The sequence below is a fragment of the Prosopis cineraria genome, unplaced genomic scaffold (assembly GCF_029017545.1).
Source record: "Prosopis cineraria cultivar Desert tree isolate PC_DT_omini unplaced genomic scaffold, ASM2901754v1 PC13, whole genome shotgun sequence".
Classification (NCBI taxonomy): domain Eukaryota; kingdom Viridiplantae; phylum Streptophyta; class Magnoliopsida; order Fabales; family Fabaceae; genus Prosopis; species Prosopis cineraria.
Genome location: NW_026555344.1, coordinates 15,681,033 through 15,703,139, shown reverse-complemented (window position 1 = coordinate 15,703,139; position 22,107 = coordinate 15,681,033). Strand labels below are relative to the sequence as shown.

Sequence of the window (22,107 nt, the reverse complement as noted above, 5' to 3'; positions counted from 1 at the left end):
CACCTGTGTATAGATAAACATTTTGTTGTTTTGAGCTTCACTATTTTTTTCTAATCTGCCATTCTCCTCTTTTTTTTTTAAATTACTTAGGTGTCTTTTTACTAAAAAAATGTTTTGTTTAAGGTATAGTTAGACATTAGATATAAGTATATTTTTTTATTAAGAATTTAAATATTAATTTGTCTCTATGCAAGGGACTAACCTGTTTTGCTAGATTGAAGTTTTATTAGTTAATTTTTTTTATTGCTCATATATATCTTTTTTATTGAAAATAATTTTTTTAAGATACAGTTATATATTAAATATAAACATATTTTTTAACAGGAATTCAAAGTTTAATTCAAATCAAGAAGCTAGTTCTTTTCTTTGTACCTATCTGTTGTTGGTACCATACTTTCTCTTTTCCTGTTCTTAATTATTTAATTTTGGTAGTTTTTCCAGAAGGGAATGATGTAGTAATTTCATTTGTATGTACGCCTGGACACAATGCCAGTCAAGCCAATACGGTCAAAAAGGGGGGAAGTCGGCTTCTCTCAAGCCTCCTCTGCCTCTCATTTGAGGCAAACAAAAAATTTGGAACGTCCGGATTTAATCTGAGTAATTTAAATTTAATATTTTTATTTTTTATTTATATTTTTAAATTAAAAAATTTATAAAAATTGTAAAATTTTTTTAATAAATATATTAATCAATCTGAAAGTTCATATTTAATATAAATACTTTAAATTTAATATAAAAAATTTAAATTAACTTTTTAAATATATTCTGGATAGTGTAAATATATTTTAAACAGAATAATAAATTTATTAAAATAATTTAATATTAATTTTAGACCATCTATATTAAATTTGAACTGTCATATTGATAGATATATTTATGAAAAAATTTATAATTTTATATATTTTTTATTTAAAAATATAAATAAAAAAATTAAACCTAAACCATCCAGATTAAATCTGAACGGTCCAAATTTTTTTCTATTTTAAAGGAGAGATAGAGGAGGCTTCTTTTAAAAGAGAGAGGTTGAATCCAAAAAGGGGTCACATTGGGTGTGCCACCCAAACTCCAAACCTGAACATGAGAAAATATTATATATAAAAATTATATATATATATATATAATATCTTTTCCTTTCCTAAAATTTTGTTCACTTTACTTTTTCTACTTTCATGTGTTTCCCATTCACCGATTCTTAATTCTGGATGTTTTCCTTTGAAATTTATTTTCTTTATGGTTTGTATGTACATTTTTACCTTTATAATATAATTATGAAATATAAAACGGAATTATATTGTATTCCCTCAATTATAATTATATAATATACATATAAGCAAATTAGTAGTAATTACATTTTAGAGTTAAGGGTCATTTTTGCCTTTCAACTTTACTCAAAAAGTAACTTGAGAGTGAAGATCTTAAACTCAATTATGGATTAATTTTATCTCTTAACTTTAAAAATTCTCTCTCTTATTACCTTGTCGTTTTCTTATCATTAGTAGGACCTACATTTCATTTTGTAATATTTTTTTATTATAAAGTATTTGAGTTGCGGTTGTCCGCTGACCTTTCAAATAAAAGTTGAGAAACAACGATAACTCTTAACCAGATAAAAATATTAAAAAAATATGAGACTCACTAATGACTAATGACGTTAAGTGTTTTTAATATTAGGGTGATGAAGGAGGGAATTTTCAACGTTGAGGAATAGAATTGACTTATAGTTAAGAAAAGACACTTCATAAAATTAAATGACCAAAATGAAATTTCATGTAAAGTTAAGGGATTAAAGGTGTACTTTAACCTTTTTTTTTCCTTTTTATAAATAACTAAGTAAACTAATATTCTTAATCTATATGAATTAATTATCCAGTCTATATATTTAGAACCAAAAGGATTAATATTTAACATTACCCCCGCAATATGGACCTAATCAACTGATGTCACCGTCTCAAGAAACCTAAGAAGAAGCTAGGTTTGTTATGTTACAAAATTGGGCTGTAAATTTAAAGCTTTGCTTATAGAGAAGGCAAATCGTTGTATTAATCTTTTAGTTAGGAAGGGTGATAATGGAAATAAGGTTTTTTATATCTTTAATCAACGTCACATTGTTGAATTGTTCTACTAAAGTGGTGGCAGTTTTTATGTGTGTGATCTTTATAAGGAAGCATATTCTTTTGAATATGTCTGGTTTCATTCGAAAGAGTATTGCAGGCCTTACAACTCTCTCTCTCTCTCTCTCTCTCTCTCTCTCTCTCTCTCTCTTCCATCATCCAGTACCCTGAGAAACGTAGGAGGCTAGGAGCATTACTACCATTAATTTGAACTCCTATTATGTGAGAGTGGCAGAATCAGGACCTATGTCAGGGGTGCAGAATAATTTAAAAAGAATTATTTAATATATTTTAAAAATAATTATATATTTTATAATTATCTTCTATTTATTGTCAAATGCTATTAAAAATATTTCTTTTCATATAAGTCACTATGTTTATTATATTATTTATATATAAAAATATATAATAATTAACCAGATTTAAAGAAATTAAATAAATAAGTGTATTCTTTTCTAAAAATCATATTAGAGTTTTGAATTTAGTAAATTTATAATTGAATTTAAATTAAAACATTCACTAAAAAGGGCCTAGAGTTTAAAGGGTTCAAAATTTTGTGGTTAGAGAAGATAAATTGACAAAATATCTCTTACTCATCTATAATTTCTTTCAAGTTGAGGGGGTGCATATGCCCCCCTCAAGTGTACTTAGCTCTGCCATTGCGTGGGAATATTATTATCAATGGTAGTCTCGCGATATACTTGAAGATACTTTTAATATATTTATTTAATATAATTACATATTTTAGAATTCAAACTTAAAATTTTAAAATAAATTGATTCAACTTTTTTAATTAGTTAAACTGAATGTCCATTAGCAAAACTCTACAACACATGAGAAAACATATCCAGTTGATTGGTGAAAGATAAAAACCGTTTGAGAATTACCGAATTCCCTACCCAAGGATGAGTTCTATTGGGCATTATGCCAAATTAGGCTTTCCTGAGCTAGAATCTGAGGTAAACTTTTTTTTTTTTTTGGTTAGTAAAAATCTGGGATAAACTTTATTGTTGATATGAATTTGTTATGAAAATATTTTATAATCAATTTGTTATAAATTTTGTTCATATTGATGTTTCGAAGGCAAAAATTAGAGGAAATGACAAATAACGATTTAAAAGATAATAATTTGAAGATCTCAAATTATTTAAATGACATGAAATGATCATGGATTTAAGGAAGTTCGTTGTAAATTTAATTAGTTTCAGAAATTTATGCATCATCATTTGTGAATTTTAAAGATGGTTACTTATAAATTTTCAGTTCACTTGCAAATATATAAAAAATTAGTTGCAAATGAAAAAAATAGTCTTATAAAAAACAGTCAATGGAATGTCATGAATTTTAGAAAAAAAAATGTGAATTTAATAATAGTCACTTGTGAATTTATAAAAAATCAGTTGTAAAAAAAATTCAAAAATATAAGAAGCTCGTAAATCATATATTTACAATTAAAATTATTCATAGATTTACAAGTTATTGTTTTTAATTCACAAGTAAATATGTATTTATTTATTTAGTTATCTAAGATATACAAATATGTATATTTATTATCGTCTATCTATTCACAAAGAACTTCCCATGGATTCACGCGTGAACTTTAAATTTTTAAGTAACATGCACAACACTTTCTATAAGTTTTCATAAATTTTTAAGTGTTTTTGCTAAAACTAATAAAGTACCCATCACGGGTTTTATACTGTCGTTTTTATAAATAAGTCTAAAATAATAACTTGTAAAAGATATTTTATTCATATATTGTCATATATGCAGTGGAGCTGTATAATTATAATCATTAACATTATATGTACATATTAAAGTAAATTAAATGATAAAAACTAAATGCATATTGTGTAAATGGATAAGATAGGAGGTAAATTAATAAAATTTCATAATTATTTAAATCAAATTATCAAAGACATCCTTATAAGTGACATTAAGAGACTCTCCATGCTTTGAACATGAGAAATAACAACATATAATTGATCATTGGTGAAAAACATATGAATTATGTACAAACCAATATGATAAGGGATCAAATTCTAGCTTTTATTAATGAGCATTGCAAAGGCTAACATAATGAGAAACTACTCCCTTCTCATAATAAATGACCCTAAATCAGATAGACACATAGCAATATCTTGTATACATATTTTCATCTTTATAGTTGATCCAGACATTTATTGGGCTTCAATAACATGTTTTTTAGATCGTGTAACTATAAGACGTGTACTATTGCACAACTCATAAATTTATCAATGTTTTGATTTGCATTAAAATTGGGGCACTCATTTTAAGTCTTTTATAATTCAGTAGGCTTAACATTGTAATTCAATTTAAAAAATGTGTAGAGTACAAGTCATGAAGTATATTCATATCTCCAAAATGTTTAATAACTCAAATTCATATCTCCAAAATGTTTAATAACTCTATCAAAGCTCATGTATACAACTTTCTTTCAAAAAGAAAAAATAACATGTATTTGTTTACTTCTTCAATCAAAACCTACATAAGAGCTAATATAACCTTATTTCTAGGATCTTAATATCCATAAATCCTTCATTAGCTCCTGCAGCAGTTTCATTACCAATTAAGATAATCTAATCAATAAAATTCTAAAGAGTGCTAATAGATACTCTGTTATTTGTTTCTATAAGTCTCATGTCTATTGTTAGTGTCAAATGTTGGTAGTTGTTCCAAAACAAAAAGTTAATGGTCACAAAAATAATGTCTTCCTTTGACTCACCTAGAATAACATGAAGGCCTGAAGTCTCCACTAAACATAACAACTTTTTCTCTAAAAGGAAAATTACCAGCTAATAGGCTACTTAACTTTAGAATATCCTTTAGGCATATGTTAAGAATTTCAAGACAAAACTTATGTGCCATTAGAGCCTCATCTCATATGATCAACGATATGTAAACTAATCATTTAGCTAAATTGCTGCTATGTTTCATGCTATGTATAGTGTCTTCATTCTTAGAAAGAGGAATACAAAATTTGAGTAAGTCGTATTGCCTCTGGGTAGGCTATCCCGCTTAGTGCTATATTCAGAACTATTTTACTTCTAGATCTTAATGAAGCAGAAAGTGTCCTCCAAACATACGTCTTCCCAACACCACCATATCCATACATGAAAAAAAAAAAATCTCCTTCATTAAATTCAACGGCATCATCGTAAATCTTTTTTTTTCCCCTCAAAAGTTAGGGTTTTAAAGCAATCTTATCAATTCATCATATAATGCAACCCTATCATAATTTAGTTCATTTCTTATTAATTTGTTTTCACTTGCATCCAAACTTGACATGTCAAGTAAAAGTATAAGCTCCTAATCTCTGAGACCTTTCCCATTAGATTGTAGTATTTTTTTAATTTCAATTAGAACTGATAATATTAGTCCAGCCCATGGGTCGAACCTTGCAAAAAAGTGACAGGTTAGTTTGTATAATTTGGAGCTCGATTAAATGTTGGCTAGTCTTAGCTTGCACCATTTAACTAGAGCCCACCAACTTGCGAGCTAGCTCACTTATAATTTTTTATTGTTTAATTATTCAATCCTTCCTCTTCCAATCTTTATCATTTTATTTCAACACTTTATAAAGTAATCTTTCTTATTTAATTAGTATAATATATAACTAGAATGAAATGGTAGTCAATACCATTTATTTTAATTAGAGTAAAATCTCCATTTTGCTAAAATTACACAAACTTTCCTTTTGATTTTAAAACCTACATTTTAATCTAATTGTTAAACCTGTTAGGAATATTCAATTAAAAATTTTAAAATACTTTAATTTTTTTAATTTTAACTATATTAAAAAACCTAAAAGCACTAATTTGCCCTTGTAATGTATTTGTATATTCTCTCTCCTTCTCAAGTTAAGGAACTTTAAATAATTAAATGTGAAAATTTTGAAATAAGTAATTTAAAAATTTTGTGATCAAACTAATAAAATTTAAACAAAAATAAGCATAAATTATACTAACTAATTTATTCTCATTATGCATTACTTCCCTATTTCATTAAGTTTTTTGTATATACATGTTTAAAATATTATTTTAGACAATTGTGTATTTATATTTTGAAAAAATAATTGAATAAATAAGTTTGCAAAACTAAAAATTTTAAAATATGATTAAATTGTTTAAAATATATATGCATTAGACTTTTTTTTTAGATATATTGAATGATTGCTAGATAACATCTACATTTAAATAGATTATTTTGATTCAATATATGATTCAACAGTCAATTAACAATTGGGTGAATGGAAATTAAAATTATAAAATAGAAAGGAGGTTTTTGTTTTAAAACTATTAATTCTAGAAAAGGTTTTATTTGTTTAAAAAATAAAAAAGATGTATATTTAATTAAAGTAAATCAGAAAAGAAGTCAATGTATTTCATTTTTTAATTATTTAATTATTATAATATATAAGATTGACAATATTTTCTAATCATCATATACTAAAATTTTAATTTATCTAGCTTAAAATTTAAAATTTAAACTTAAATACTTTTTATTAAGAACCTAAAGTCTTTTTATTATTAACTACATTATATTGAAAATCCAAAATAGTTAAATATATTGACCAATATTATTAACTTATCTTACTCAAATGAGCATTGCCAAAATTTTAAATACTCCTCAAACTTTATGATTAGTTTGGGAGAATTATTTTACCATAGAAATGCTTTAAAGATAATTTTTTGTGCATTCAATTGGTTGATATATTTTTCACTTTTAACTTATTTTGATAACATATTTGAATTTCAAATCTCAATATTTATTAATTAAATAAAATGATTAGTTAATTAAAATATCATTAAATTAATTAATACTATTTTTAATAAGCAAATACAAATAAAATTATTTAATTGGAAAATATGAGTATTTTTAGATTTCAAACTTTACATTAGAAACAATCAATATCTTAACCTTATGAGAATATTGAATTTTATGAAAGTTCATCAAATTTTAATATTTCTCAATAATTTGAGTTTTAAAAATTTAAATATAGATGAAGATGGATAAAAATATATCTTCCTGCAACCATCGTCCTTTTGTTTTGTATACATAAATAATTTAAAATTAAGTTTAAACATATTCACAAATTAATAATCAAACTTGATTTTCAAAGTACAAAATCATTGGAAGAATATCAAAATAAAATCTTACATTTATATAAATTAGTCTTACAAAAAAGACTTGATAATTTTACAAAATTAATTAAAAGGTTAATGATAAATTTATTCTTGAACTATAGGTCCAAAAGTATATGATATTCTAAATTTATTTTTTTTTGCAATATCCTTCTTCAATCTTTAAAAATAGTGTAATATTACCCTACGATTAATTAATGATAACTTTGATTGTTAGTTGACTAAAAATTACCTCAAAATTATAGAAAAGAGACCAAAAAAATTTTTTGATCCTTTCGTGTCTTTATTTATCCTTGTCTATATTTTTGAATCTTTTATAATAATTTCTTGTTCAACTAATATTTAAAGTTAATTTTTATTAACATTTAAAGTGACATTGCCCTTTAACTCTTAATTAAATTCGTAAGTGTGAAAAGAAAATAGTAAGCAATACCACTTATTTGTGATTAGTATAATATCTAAATGGGAGGAAAATTTGATTTGAATTTGATAATTTTATCTAAATTATAGATCTTCATGCCCATATTTGTTGAACTTTTGAAATTCAAATAGAATTTTTTTTAGATTTATGAAATTATATTAAATATTATCAATCATATATTTTTTTGAACTTGAATAGATCTAAAAAAGGAATACATTAATTTAGAATACTCAAAAAGGAACACGTGTTACAATTTAAAATATACACAAAATTACATGTGGCATTCAAATGACTGTATATTAATATAATTATTGCTCAGTCAATTTAATAACTTTCACACAATCTCTCACTAAAAAATTTTATACATGAGATTAATTTAAATAATTGAAATAAATTTTAAAATTTGAATTATATTTAGTATAAATAATTATTCTGAGTAACTTTAAATTTCAAAATTTAAAATTGAATGTATCTTTAAAATTCAAGTCAATACATTTTCAAATTAAATTAGATAAAATTTGGTTACATAAAATAAGATGTTAATCCATTAATGTAAATATTTGAAATCATATTTTAAAATAAATTTAGATATATATTGCGACCACCTTTCTAATTTATTTATAAATATTTAAAAATTTAACTTGAATCTATTTACAAACTAACAACAAAGCCTAACTTCTTAAGTACAAAATTATTTAAGAGATGCACATAAAACTATTAATATGAGTTAGCCCAACTTTTATAAGCTTGACCATTAAGGACTCATGCTCATAAACTAACTTTTACTGAAATAAGTATTTTTTTCAAATTTAACATTTATTGATAGAATTTAGGGATAAGCTCGAAGGCTCGTATAATTTTTTTTATTTTTTTAAAAATAAAAAAATCATACTAATATATATATATATATAATAAAAAATATAATTTTAAAACAAAAATTCACGTTTAAAAATAAAATAAAACAAATTAAATTGAAAATACTTTTCAAAATATGGTTAAAAAATAATTAAATTTTAAAAAACTATATTGTAATATCTAAAACAAAAAATATAAATAATATAAATAAAACATTTAAAAATATTAATTGATTACAATTAATATTTATATTTAAATTGATTTATATAATATATTTTATATTTTATAAAAAATCCAAATTTATATAATTTCGTATCCATTTACATTGATTAAAATAAATAGGTTTATATATTTTATAATTTCCATATCCATTCACATTTTTTCATTAAATTTGAATTTTAATATATTTGCATATATATATTTGATCATATGAACCTAAATTTTAACATATCTTTAGAGTAGATAAAAACTTTAAATAGATGGATATTAATTTGAACTCAAATATAATGAGATTTGAATTCAAATAGGTAAAAATAATTTATATATATATATATCTAAAAATTAATAAGTCATCCCATACCTAACTGCAAACCTGAATTACATATATATATATATATATATATATATTAAAAAATTAATAATTAGTCGAACCTAATTCCAAAGCACGAAATCGCAGGAAAGACATTTCGAAGCACAAAATTGCAGCAAACCTAAAAATAGACACATGACATTCTCTTGTAATTTTTAACCCTACTTTTATATATATAATGATTTATAATTGATTATTATTAAATTTATAAATAATGATGCATAAATTTATGAAATTATCTATGAATTTACACTTGTTTTTCCTTTGATTTGCAAGTGGTATTTCTTAACTTCAAAATTGATTTTTCTTAAATTCATAAGTACCCTTCTATTGGTTTAAATTATTCATTTGGTAATAAGGAAAATTTTTAAATTTATTTATTTTTAAATTATAAATAAAATCACGACTTGTTTCAAAGTTTTCAAATGTATTTGAATAACTCATTTTTAATTTTGTGAAATACTTTCTCACATTTGAGATGTATGATGTTGTTTGGGGAAAAAAATAAAAAAATGAAAATGCATTCTAAAAATACTTTAAAAATGTTATTGAAAATGGATTTGGTGAATGTAAAATGATGGAGCTTTTGAAAAGTAAAATGTTATTTGACTATATTACTCTAAATTTAATATCTTATTCTTTTATTTTAAAAATAGCTAATTCATCGAAAATATAATTATCATTTAAATAATAAAAATTAGATGTCAAGTTTTTAACATTATAAATTACACAGTTAATCATGTTAATTTTTAACATTAATGCATAATAAAATTACAAATCTTTATCACATTTTTTTAAAAGTACAAATTAAAAAAATTACAGATAATTAAAAATCAAGTTTATAGCATTATAAATCAAATTAAAATTTTTATCACACTTTTTAAATATTTTAAATATATTTATTTATGTAATAAAAATTACAAATTATCATAAATTAATATTTTTTTAATAATTGTATATTCAAAAACATATTTTATTATCATAATCCAAATAACTTTTAATTTATCAAAGTGACTTTTAAAAAATATATTTAAATACAATTTTCATCACAACAACTGACTTTCATTAAATTATCTTTTAATAAATGAATTTTTGACAAAATAAAAACCAAACACGCACTTTAATTGTTATTAATATTTTCAATACGTCCTTATTTGTGATTTTCCTAAAGAATTAAAACATCAAAATAGGAAGGAACAAAAGACAAATGACCCCAATATAAGGGTAAATAAAATTACTTCATGAGATTGTACCCAAAAAACAGACAAGAAATTACTTCGCGAGACACAAGATAAATGGCGTTCAATTGCTTTACTACATGTACCAACCCAAACTAGTTTAGCATAAAGCTAAGGTCACAACTTAAGAATACTGGTCCAATAATATTTCGAGTTAGGCACCGAGCTGGCTAATGTTAAACCTGATCGACTAATGCTAAACTGTCCAACTGCAACAAAACAATGACATCAATTTGATTTATGAAAAAGTTCATCAGCAAACTGAGTATAAATCCTCTGCAATCACAAATTGATCGCATATATACACTACCAAAATTGTCTCAATCTCTAGATGCATGATTGTGCATAATTATGGAAAATCCAATTTACAAAACTTCATGGGGACTGAACTATGAATTGTAACTGCCAAATCCACGAGTACATGATACCAAAAGCACAATATACAGATATTAACATAAGAGGTAGGAAGGGAAGTTTATCACCCAAAAATAGAGGGTGCAAAAATTTCCCCCAAATCTCGACAACCACAAGACCTACCAAGTAACTCTTCTCAATCCACCCAATCAAACTCACTCTCTTCTCTGCAGCTACACCTGGACTACCTTTAGACCCAGCATGATTATTTGTTTTCTTTGCATTAACTGCAGGTGCTCTTGATGCTTCATTATCATTATCATCAGAAAATTGCGCTAAAAATCCTGACCACATCAAAATGGAGTGCAATAGAAGCAAAAGAATTTTGATCGGATATTCTTGTGCCTCAAATAGTAGTGGGAATATAGAATAGCAGGATACTGCACATGAAACAAATAACCCAAGTGAACTTCAGAAAAAAGGATAAAGCATATGCATTCATGTCCAAATGATATGCCAAGCAATTTTTGCATGGCTGTCAACTAATTATGCTGTGTCCAAGTAAATGCAAATATTTAATAGCGAATGGAAAATTCATGGCCATGTCAATGATGCAATGTATCGCCAGGGTTATCGACTAGATGTTGAAGTTGAGTATCTGGATATTCTTCCAAATGAATTCAAAGGTGTTCTCTTAAAAGATTTCAGTCAAATAGCAGCAAGTAGCTAGCTAGCCTCCTGCACGTTTTTTATGGCCTTTGTACTCCAAATAAAAATGCAATGTGTCAACACGTTTTTTGTGATGGTAGTGAGCAAGTAACTATTAAAGAAAGTGAAGTGGCTAAAGACTTGGATCTTGCAGTAAGGAAGAAGCCTAGGGAGCCTAGAGCTTGCACAAAACATCTATAGAAAGATTTGTTTCTTATCAAGCCCTTTCCTCAAAGTACTACGCTTTTGTCTCTCATCTTGATAGCGTTTCGATACCAAGTAATATTGATGAGGCCAGGGCTGTTCCTAGGTAGAGACAAGCAATTTTGGAGGAAATGGAGGCCCTTGAAAAGAATGGCACCTTGGTCACCGCTGATCTTCCTAAAGGAAAGAAGCCAGTTGGCTACAAATGGGTATTTACACCTGAAAACAAGGCAGATGGAGCCTTGACAAATGCAAGGCCAGACTTGTTGCAAAAGGATTCTCCCAAATCTATGGGATGGACTATACTGAAACATTTGCACCATTTGCCAAACTAAATATATAGTTAGAATTTTGTCTCTGGCTAGTAATCTTGACTCGCCCTTACATCAACTGGACATAAATGCCTTCTTGAATGGTGAACTCAAGGAGGAGGTTTACATGAAATTTCCTACAGAGTTCCTCGGAAAGAAACTGAATCAAGTGTGCAAGTTGAAGAATTTCAGTCCCCTCAAGCATGGTTTGAGAGACTCACTCATGGTTTGAAGAAGTAGGGATATACTCAGGGACAGAGTGATCATACTTTTGTTCTTTAAGCATCAGAGTGGTAAGATAGCTATCTTGGCTGTCTATGTTGATGATATTGTATTTACAGGAGATGATACAAAAGAGATTGAGCATATTAAGACTGCAATGGCCCAAGAATTCTACATAAAAGACCTTGGGGAGATGAAATACTTCCTTGCGATGGAGATTGCGAGATCAAAGAAGAGAATTTACATTTATCAGAGGAAGTACAATCTAGATCTTTTGAAGGAAAATGGTATGTAGGCCAAGCAATACTCCCATACGAACTGACAAGATCAGTGATGAAGAGGCTCTTGGCAAAGCAATGGATGTAGGGAGATACCAACAGATGGTGGGAAAGTTAATATACCTTTCTCACGCTCGACCTGATATTGCTTTTACAGTAAATGTAGTCAATCAGTACTTTCATGATCTGAGGCAAAAACACTTAGATGAAGTCTATAGGATTCTCAGGTACTTGAAATAACTCGACCTGACATTGCTTTCGCAGTAAGTGTAGTCAGTCAGCATTTTCATAATCCAAGGCAAAAACAATTAGATGAAGTCTACAATATTCTCAGGTACTTGAAAGTGTCTCCAGGAAAAGGCCTCTTGTTTAAGAAGTCTGGCAAACGGAATGTGGAAACTTTTATAGATGCAGACTAGACAAGTCACCAAGATGATAGAAAATCCACATCTAGATATTGCACTTATGTTTGGGGCAATCTTGTCACCTAGAGAAGAAGCAAAGTGTGACTGCAAGGAGCAGCGCAAAAGCTAAGTTTAGAACAGTTGCACTTGGGATTTGTGAAGGTACATGGCTTAAGAGAGTGCTTGAAGAATTGAAGAAAAGCGTGAACTTGCCGGTCAAACTTTATTCAGATAGTATGCTTGCCATTAACATATCACGTAGAGCATGTTTGGATAAGCAAAACGTGCATCCAAACCTTAGGTTGAGTCCAGAAGTAAATTGAAGCCAATTCTTTTTGTTTGGGTAACTTTCATCATTAAAGCACTTCCTATCCCAACCCAAGGTTTTCCCAAAAGCTACTTGAAGTAGCTTTGGTAGTGCAGTGCGTTGCCTTGCTTTGGTTTATCCCCCCCCCCTCTCTGCGCCTTTAATCTGTCTTTGCCAGTCACTGTTGTATTTTTTGTAAAGTTGGATCAATTTAAGATTTTTTTATCAATTTATCAATTTTTTTTTAAATCTCCTTTTCTCTATGCCTATCAAATTTATCAATTTATTTTAAATTTTTTATTCTACCTTTTTTTAAAAAAATTGTGATATGAAATTTAATACTTTTAAAAAAATCAAATAAGTCACAAATATATATACATATACATACATACATACATACATACATACATACATATATATATATATATATCATAATTTCATGTCCTTTTTAAAAATTAAGATTTTTTATTTATCAATGTATTTTATATTTTTAATCTACTTTTTTAAAAAACTGTAATTGCAATTTTAAGCAGAATATTTTTTCCTAAAAACATCAAATTAGTCACAAAATTATATACAAAAAAACCCATGTCCATTTTTATTATTATATATCTCAACTAGCTTTTGAATCCAATCATCTAAACAAATTTTAGTTTATTCAACTAATTTCTAAAAAAAAAATATCCGAACATAAATCACATTACAATTATAAACTTTTATCATAACCTCAATTTGTAACCTCAGGTCGAAATTTTTTAATCTAAACACATCTATAATCCAGTTCAACGTCATAGGATTTAGCATTTGAGATTGACATGCACTTCATAAGAGAGAAGATAGATTATGGCATAATTCACCTAGTCTACATTCCTTCCAAAGAAGGAATGGCAGATATCGATAGGTACCTAAGTAGGATGGGGAACCCTACCTCAAAAGCTAGCTGTTGAAGTGGGAGAACTAACCCACTTATATACCCCATTGAGCATCCCATACTACTCAATGTGGGACTTGGTATCCCATGCTACTAAGTCTCTATCATTCTCACAAAAGGACTAGCTCAACACAAGTTTTAATACTTCATTGGCAAGCCAGACATGATTAACATTTATGATTCAACTTGAAGGGGAGTGCGGAAACATCTTTGTAAATGTTTATATTTATCAAGGATATAATCTATTAGAATTTGTTTTTTATTTCCTGCACATTATTTATTTCTTTTCAACATCACGGGTCACAGTTGTATATATCCCCCTTTGCTGATTCAACAAATTAAATCAATCGATTCCCTCAATTCCTCTGCAAATTTTAATTTTAATACTATGTACCAAGAGTCTATTCATGTAACCATGTCCAAGCTTCAAGTCCAAAGGACTCTATACGAGAGCAGCATGTTAGAGACTACAGAGAAAACTACACAGCCCTCGTTAAATAGCTTAAGATGGAGTAGGAGTGGCCTTTGACGGTATTAGAAGCATTTACAATTGATAAATAACTATAGACAACTAGACACACATATTCCACCAAAAAGTGTTTGATATTACTTTTGACTTTACTTATTCATGATTTTTCTTCGGCTAAAAAAGAGGGGTGAATTTTCAAGATCTGGGAAACAAATTAACATAAACAAGCATACCTATTGACAGCAAAAAGTAATGCCTAGCATCGTCCAGAGTTTGCACTGCAACAAATGCAAGAGGTATGACAAAATGGAGTGATGCCTTCTCATGCACATGCCACCCAAAAACAAAACCACACGTGTAAGCATAGGCTATCCATCTGGTAATCATCTGTTGCGAGGGTTTCTTCCAAGCCTTGATAAGACAAGGAGATAAAGCAAGCACAACCATTGTAAGGGTTAACAAGGGGGTGACCTGCAGATTGTTTGGACTGGTTAACTAAAAAAATGAATACTTCAATGATACCAAAATTGAATGATTAAAGCTCAGCTACACTCATTAAAACAACTTAACCATCCCTTTTAACATACATGCAAAACCACCAGTCTCAACCAATAATGTCAGTTGAATTGAGCTGCAGCATTTGAAAAGTTACAATGACTAAAACATAGACAATGTGTTCGAGAATAGAAATTCAACAAAGAAATGAAGGGTAAATTTGTGGCAGACTTAAACAAGTAGCTTAAGCTATTTTGGTGAAACAGAAAAGTTCATGCATACGCATATACTAAAGTTGGCATGGTATCAAGACACTTAAAAAAGGCCTAACCGTCCTAAGATCTGGGACCTGTAATAAAATTTTAAGAAAAAAAGGTAGCACTCGAGGAATCCAAGGTTCAAGAGTACTAGCCCATGCAATGAAGAAAAATAAAGGAGGGCCACCAAGACTTAAAGAACACAAGCCTGGGCCCCTAAACGATAACTAGACTAGGGGAAAAACAACAGAAACCAATTACATTTGAGAGACAGCACTGGGGAATGAAAGTTCGATGAAACAATGAAGGGTATATAAGCTTTGAAAAAACATAACTCAGTAGCTTATGTTATTTCAGTGAAACAGACAAGGCCATGCATAAGCTCATACTAAAGCCAACAAAAATGCTAATATCAAAAAATCTTCTACCAATTCCAACCAATCAAATCACCTTAATGTTTACAAACATTGCATGCTAAAGTTGGACTGATGCTGATGTTATGTTACTATCTAATGCTGTGCTGGTTTATGTGTGACCTAAAGTCTGGTCGGAATGGTTTACCATAACTAAATCAATTTACTAATCAGCCCATATGCTTGAAGATTTGTTTTCCAAACCTTCAGTCAAGAAGCATAATTCTCAGCTTGGAGAATCACTAAAATAGAGCTGCCAAAATGGATCAAACCACCAAAATAAATGGGCATGTCATCACATTGGCCACACATGCGTGCTCATCATGCTGGCCGTGGTTAAGTGGGCCCACCAACATAACCCTAGGTTGACCCTTTTGTTTAATCATTCCTAGGAATTTAAAAAAACGCCAGATGATATTTCAACTTTTAGTTCAAGAACTAACCTTCAAGACAAGATTCATAAGCCCTAGATGAAGTTTGAAGAATTTCATTACTTACTTTATTTTGTTTTAGTTGGATGACAAAACTTGAGCTAGTTAAGTAAGTTTTTTTGTTTGATTGCAATGAATGGTACCTTTTTAATTTTTTGGCACTAGGTAAGGTCGGAGTATCTAACCTATTCAAATAAATGGGTTGATAAATCTTGACCTGTTTAACCCGTAACTCAAACAGCAGAAGGGTGTCTCATCTTCCTTACTCTTCATTTCCCTCCTTTTCCCCTAATTACCGTTAGATCAAAGTTTAAACAGTTCTGATTTAATATTTGATAAAATCATCATTTTAATTTTACTTAAAAATATGTAAATATATTTGAACTATTAAAATTTGATCTAAAACAACTTAGAATTATAATTTTTTATATATTTTATATAAAAATACAATAATAATTTTATCAAATATTAAATGTCAACCATTGAAAGGCTTTGATCTAATGGTGATGAAAGGAAAATGAGGGAAATGGAGAGTAAGGGAAAAGGGTGGTCCACTTTATGTCTCTACCTTTACTCGCCTCCTCCATCCCGGCCACCTCCCAGTCCTAAATAACCACAGAAAGCTAAATGTAGATAGCAACTAAAGTCAATAATTTATTTTGATGCAAGCACATAATCAGCTAGCTGATGATGACAACATATACATGCATGCATTTTTTCTCCTGGATTGCAGCCAAATTTTACTCACTTAGAGCATACCTGAGGTAATACAGAAAATGGCGAGGAATCCCCTACAAGCCCACCAGTGAATGAAGCTGCTGGTGTTGGGATTTTGAAACCAACTTTTCTGAGCATGAATGAGAGCCCTTGTCTAATATGATATAAAATACCCAGAAGTTGGGGGCCCAATATGCATGACAAAGCCCCCTGCCAAATGGAAACAGTCTGTGGAAGATTTGATGTATCTGCATTTTAACATCTGAATAATCATTAAGAAAACCAAATGGAAGGAAAAAATGTACATGTAATTGGGTTGAGTGAAGTTAACACAGTCTTTTCTACCTAGAATTGAGTGCAGTAAATAGTAAATACAGTCTTCCTCACTTGGGTTAAAAAGGTGCTTATTTCCAATTGGTAAACAGTAAAAATAGCAGCAGAATTCTTCTTAAAGACCAGCAATGCATAGTATCAATTACTGAAGCTTCATCTTGACAGTTAAAGAGCCTTATTTATTTTAGATTGGTTGTTTGCTGCCTTTTCTGGTTCACAGAACTGGCTAAATTAAACTCCATCTATATTTATAGCTGGTCCTAAGTCTGGATAAAGGAGGAAGGTTATGTTGGACCCTCAATAACCAACATAAAATTTTGTTAAATCTCACATGGATATGGACATGGAACTGGTTATCTTAATGAGTTTTTGTGGTCCACTAGACCACCTCCGTTTATGTCCTACAATTTACCATTCCACTTGGTGATCAGTATCTTGCTACTGGTCAAGCAATGAAGAAGATAACATACCAGAATGCTACATTTTCATTCCTAATTATACAAGCTAAAATGTTGCAAGACAAAGCCTTGCAGACATCTCTTTTTCCTTCCCCCCGCCTCTTTATTGGTAGGCATCTTAACAAGCATGTGAGAAAGAGAAGTGATCTTGGTAAATTTCAATAGATCAGTAAACGATCCAGGCCAGATTAACATGCAACTCTGTTCCAAAGATCAAGAGACATGAAGTCTGTGGAAACCTAAATTCTGTTACTTGACCTATAAAATCAAAAATCAAGAGAAATGAAAAAAAAAATAATATAAGGACCAAATAATATCCAATATATATTGACCAATAAGATAATTCTGATGTCTGGCTACTCAAAAGGCAGAAATAAAATTGAATTACCCATGTTGTAAGATCACAATTTTTTTAAAAAACAAAAATCCTCAATGTAATATTTTCCAAGGCTGTAACAAGGATTCAGAGCCCTTTCAAGTTTCAACTTCAAAGCTTAAACTGTTAAGGGAATGTTCATGAATGGTTTAATTTAACATTACTTCTATCGCACCTTCTAACTTGAAAGCCCTTTGGGCTTTAAGTGTAGGTAAAACACAAGCCACCACACCTTGTGCTAAAAGCTAATTTTAATTGAGACAAAAAGTGGCAGCCAGAATTTCTAGCCAATTGATCAGAAACTCTAATATGATATTGAAGAACAGAAAGAGGGGAGAAGGTTTTAGGATGAAATATGGTTTTCAACCTGCGTATAAAAAGGATTGAGAGGAATTACACACATAATCCAAGAGGGACAAAACATAAATGTAACTTTTTAGGTATTTGTGGGCAATACCTACAAGATAGGGTCTTTCAAAAAATGTCCTCCACTTGCTATTTTATATGGAAAACTTGATAACAAATGCCTAATGAACTTCCCCTATTTTTTTCTTCCCAAAACCAAAATATAATCCTAAGATCATTCCACAAAAAATAATGATAATAATAATAATAATAAATTGCAGAATCTTATCCTACCTTGATCATCTCTCCAATAGCCGGTTTGGCCGAACATACTTGGGGAAAGAAGTTGCTTATTTTTTTCAAAAAAGAACTTATAACTTTATGGGATGTTTGCTTTGAAGAGGGGGAAAATGGTAAGCAGCTTTAAGGTAGAAGCAAGTTTTTTGTTGTGGGAAGGAAGTAAGAAGTTGGACCTTCATTTTTGAAACAAAAGAAAAAAGTTAAAATTCACAAGACAGAAATACCCCTAAAATTATTAATTTCCATATTACATTATTAACATTTTCCCTCATTAACTACTCTCTCCTATTCCCATTATCTTTATATATTTACTTTAACATCAAAGGCATGCCCTTCATAGCAATTTGAAAGTGCTTATCAAATGATTTTGCTAAACATAAACTTATTCTATTGTGCAATGCCTTTTATGAGATAGTATTTTGGGGGGAAAGAAAAAGGAAACACTTTCATAAAATGTAAAAAATCTATGGTAATCACGATAGGCTCTAATATTGACCCAAGTCCAAACTTCTAATCTCTTTCCTTTTCAATCACAAATAACTCTCTTTAATGTAGAAAGTTATTAACAATAAAAATTTCTTCACCAGGCCAACAATTCTTAGTCTCTACTTCTCTTGTATGGAGCAATTAAATTAAATTACATTAATCTGCCACTAAAATTCCACAAAGATCAGTAATTCAACGAAACATTCTCTAATATTCTTCCAAAACTTGTCAATAGTCCTAAATTGGCCAACGCAATGATTTATGTGGGATACAAAATCAGCATAGATAAATTCAAGATGTAGAAGATCTAATTACCTGCCCAAGGTAGAAAAAAGGCCCAAATGCAGCTGCTATGACTGCTATAACCACAGCTCCCAAAAACAAGAGACGACTAATGCTTTTAAGCTTTCCACCCCAGCAATAGTGCCTCAACAAATAAATGAAATAAACTGGTGCTGCCACAAGAAATAAATGCTTAAAGCACACAAGAGCAGAAAAAACAAAACCACCCAACACATCCCTCCTTTCCTCCAAATATGAAGTTGAAATCAACAAAATCCCAATGAGAAATCCATTGTACTGAAAATGCATATGGTCCACTATAAATAGCATTGGCGACCAAATGACCAGTAAACAGATCAACTTTTTCCTTCTTGAATCCAGATTCTTAGTCATTCTATAAACCCCAAAGAGAAGACACAAATCAGACAGTATTACAGTGGCTCTTTGGAAATAAATCACCGTGTTTGAGCTATAATTCAGCCCCTCCTGAAGATGCACAATTTTCCCATCCACCAGGTTAGCAAAAATAGACAGGAAGCGTTCAAAATATGCAAAAAACGGAGGGTAGTCAAGAGTCCATGAACTTGTCTCATCAAAGTACCATTGTGAGAGTGGAAGAGAGTGAGTCAAGGCCATCCAGTTGCGATGGACCTCAAAGTCAGTGCTACGATAGGAAGGGAAAAGAAGAACTTTTATGCAGGCAGCTACAAGAAAGAACCACCAGAGAGTCATTTTGGAGCCGCAAGAATTTTGAACTTTTTTAAGGCTTGGCTTCTGTTCTCCCATGATAAAAACTGCAACTGATTAAGGGAAACAAGGAATTACGACGTCGAGGAACTAGATTCGGCTTGCCTTCGTTAACGAAGCAATGGAGCAGCACTCACAGGAGCCCAATCTAGTCTTGGTTGCCCCAATTCGAAGTCGAAATCCAAGGTTAATCCATCCCTTCGCGTTCAATCCCCGGCTTGGTCATACGGAATCACGCAGTCGCTGAGCCAGAACATTGGCGGGTAAAAAAGGGAAAATTACGTTGAAACTCCAAATAAGAGACTTGTTTCCAAATAATAGACTCGAGAATTTAAAAATTACAATCAAATCCCTTAAAGCGGGATGTAATTTAACTTTGGGTGAGAAGGGATGAAGGTACGTAAATCTCAACCAGAGCCATCTTAAAAACATCTCCACATGTCCAAGATCTTCAACTGAATATCATGGTTCAATTATTAAATGCCCTTAATTTCCTTAAAAATGGGGCAAACTGGTCAATTACGCAAAGGGGTTACTGAAGGGAAGTTTTGAACTTATGATTCCTTGATTCTTCAAAACACGAGACTGTTAAATTAACACATTCTTTAAAATTTAGAGAAAATTAGTTTAATGGCTTTAAAAAAATACAACTCTCATAAATTATGGATTAAATTTTTAAATATTTTTAAATATGGCTCATTCATAAAATTAATTAGATGTATTTTTTTTGTATCGTCAAAATAAATTTATGATTAAAACATAATATATTTGATTTAATTAATATTTAGCTGATTGAATCTTTTATTTTTATCATCAAAAATCGTATTGTGCATGCTCCCTCTCTGATTTATCATCTCTGAATATTTTTTTCATTAGATTTTTGGATCTGATTTTCTTGAATCATCATATTCATCTCTCGTACAATGGTTTTGTTTATCAAAATTTTTTATCTAATTTTCCTGGATCACCATCTTCATTGCAGAGCTTTTCCTCTCTTTTTCTCTCTGTTCTTCCCAGAAATTATGAAGAGGACATTAGACATTGAAAAGAAAATTCCATTACTAATATGCGATATTATATCATTGATATACAACTGTATATATATGATAAACAAATTAGTAAGTTTTAACTGATATAACTTATATGTTAGTGATATATAATAGTATATCACTGATATATTATCGTAGATCAACATAATCAAACAATTAAATATAAACTTATTTATAATTGATATACAGTCGTATATCAATAATATAGTGTCGCAGATCAGTAACACAAAAAACACATAATTATTTTCTTAAAATAGATCAAACAAAATCTCAACAAACCCTTGCTTGAATTTTAATTTTTGTAACAAAGTCTGATCGGACTTCCTCACCCTGGATCTGTAGCTTTAATATGGCTTTATGTAGAAGCTGCAGTTTCAGACTTCCTTACCTTGCATTTTTTATTTTTCAACCTAAATGTAGCTTCCAGTCTACCTCACCTCGTCTCGCATTCCTGTGGTCTCCTGGCTAAATCTTTAACTCTGTTTATCCATTGGTTTGAGCTGTTTCATTGCCTACTGTCAGTTTCTTCGTCGTCGTGACTGAAAGTACAGTGTCGTCTCCACATCTTTGAGCGGGTGAAAGCAAAACCAGTGTGAAAAAGGGAAATCAAGATATTGTGATGTTTAAGGGTAATTTTGTCTTTTGTATCAAAGGTAAATTAGAAAACGGCCATTATCTTAATTTAGAAAAAGGTGAGTTATTAGTTTTATTTAATCATATATTATTGGCTAAATTTGCTAAAGCCCTTAAAATTTATAATGCAAAATAAAATATATTATAAATTTTGTTTAGAAGCATTTTTTTGAAAGGTGCTAGTTCAAAAACATTGTTAATTCCCTATTGTGAAATTA

General features: G+C 29.3%; 1 protein-coding gene across 1 annotated transcript; it reads right to left on the bottom strand.

Moving 5' to 3' along the window:
* Nucleotides 1-10,589: 10,589 nt before the first annotated feature.
* LOC129290245 (probable dolichyl pyrophosphate Glc1Man9GlcNAc2 alpha-1,3-glucosyltransferase) lies at nt 10,590-20,538 on the bottom strand. The gene is given in 5 exon segments (XM_054926967.1): nt 10,590-11,173; nt 14,801-15,038; nt 16,923-17,026; nt 17,029-17,128; nt 19,494-20,538. Coding segments are annotated over 5 exon segments (1,614 nt in total). The 5' UTR covers nt 20,247-20,538; the 3' UTR covers nt 10,590-10,754.
* Nucleotides 20,539-22,107: the final 1,569 nt, after the last annotated feature.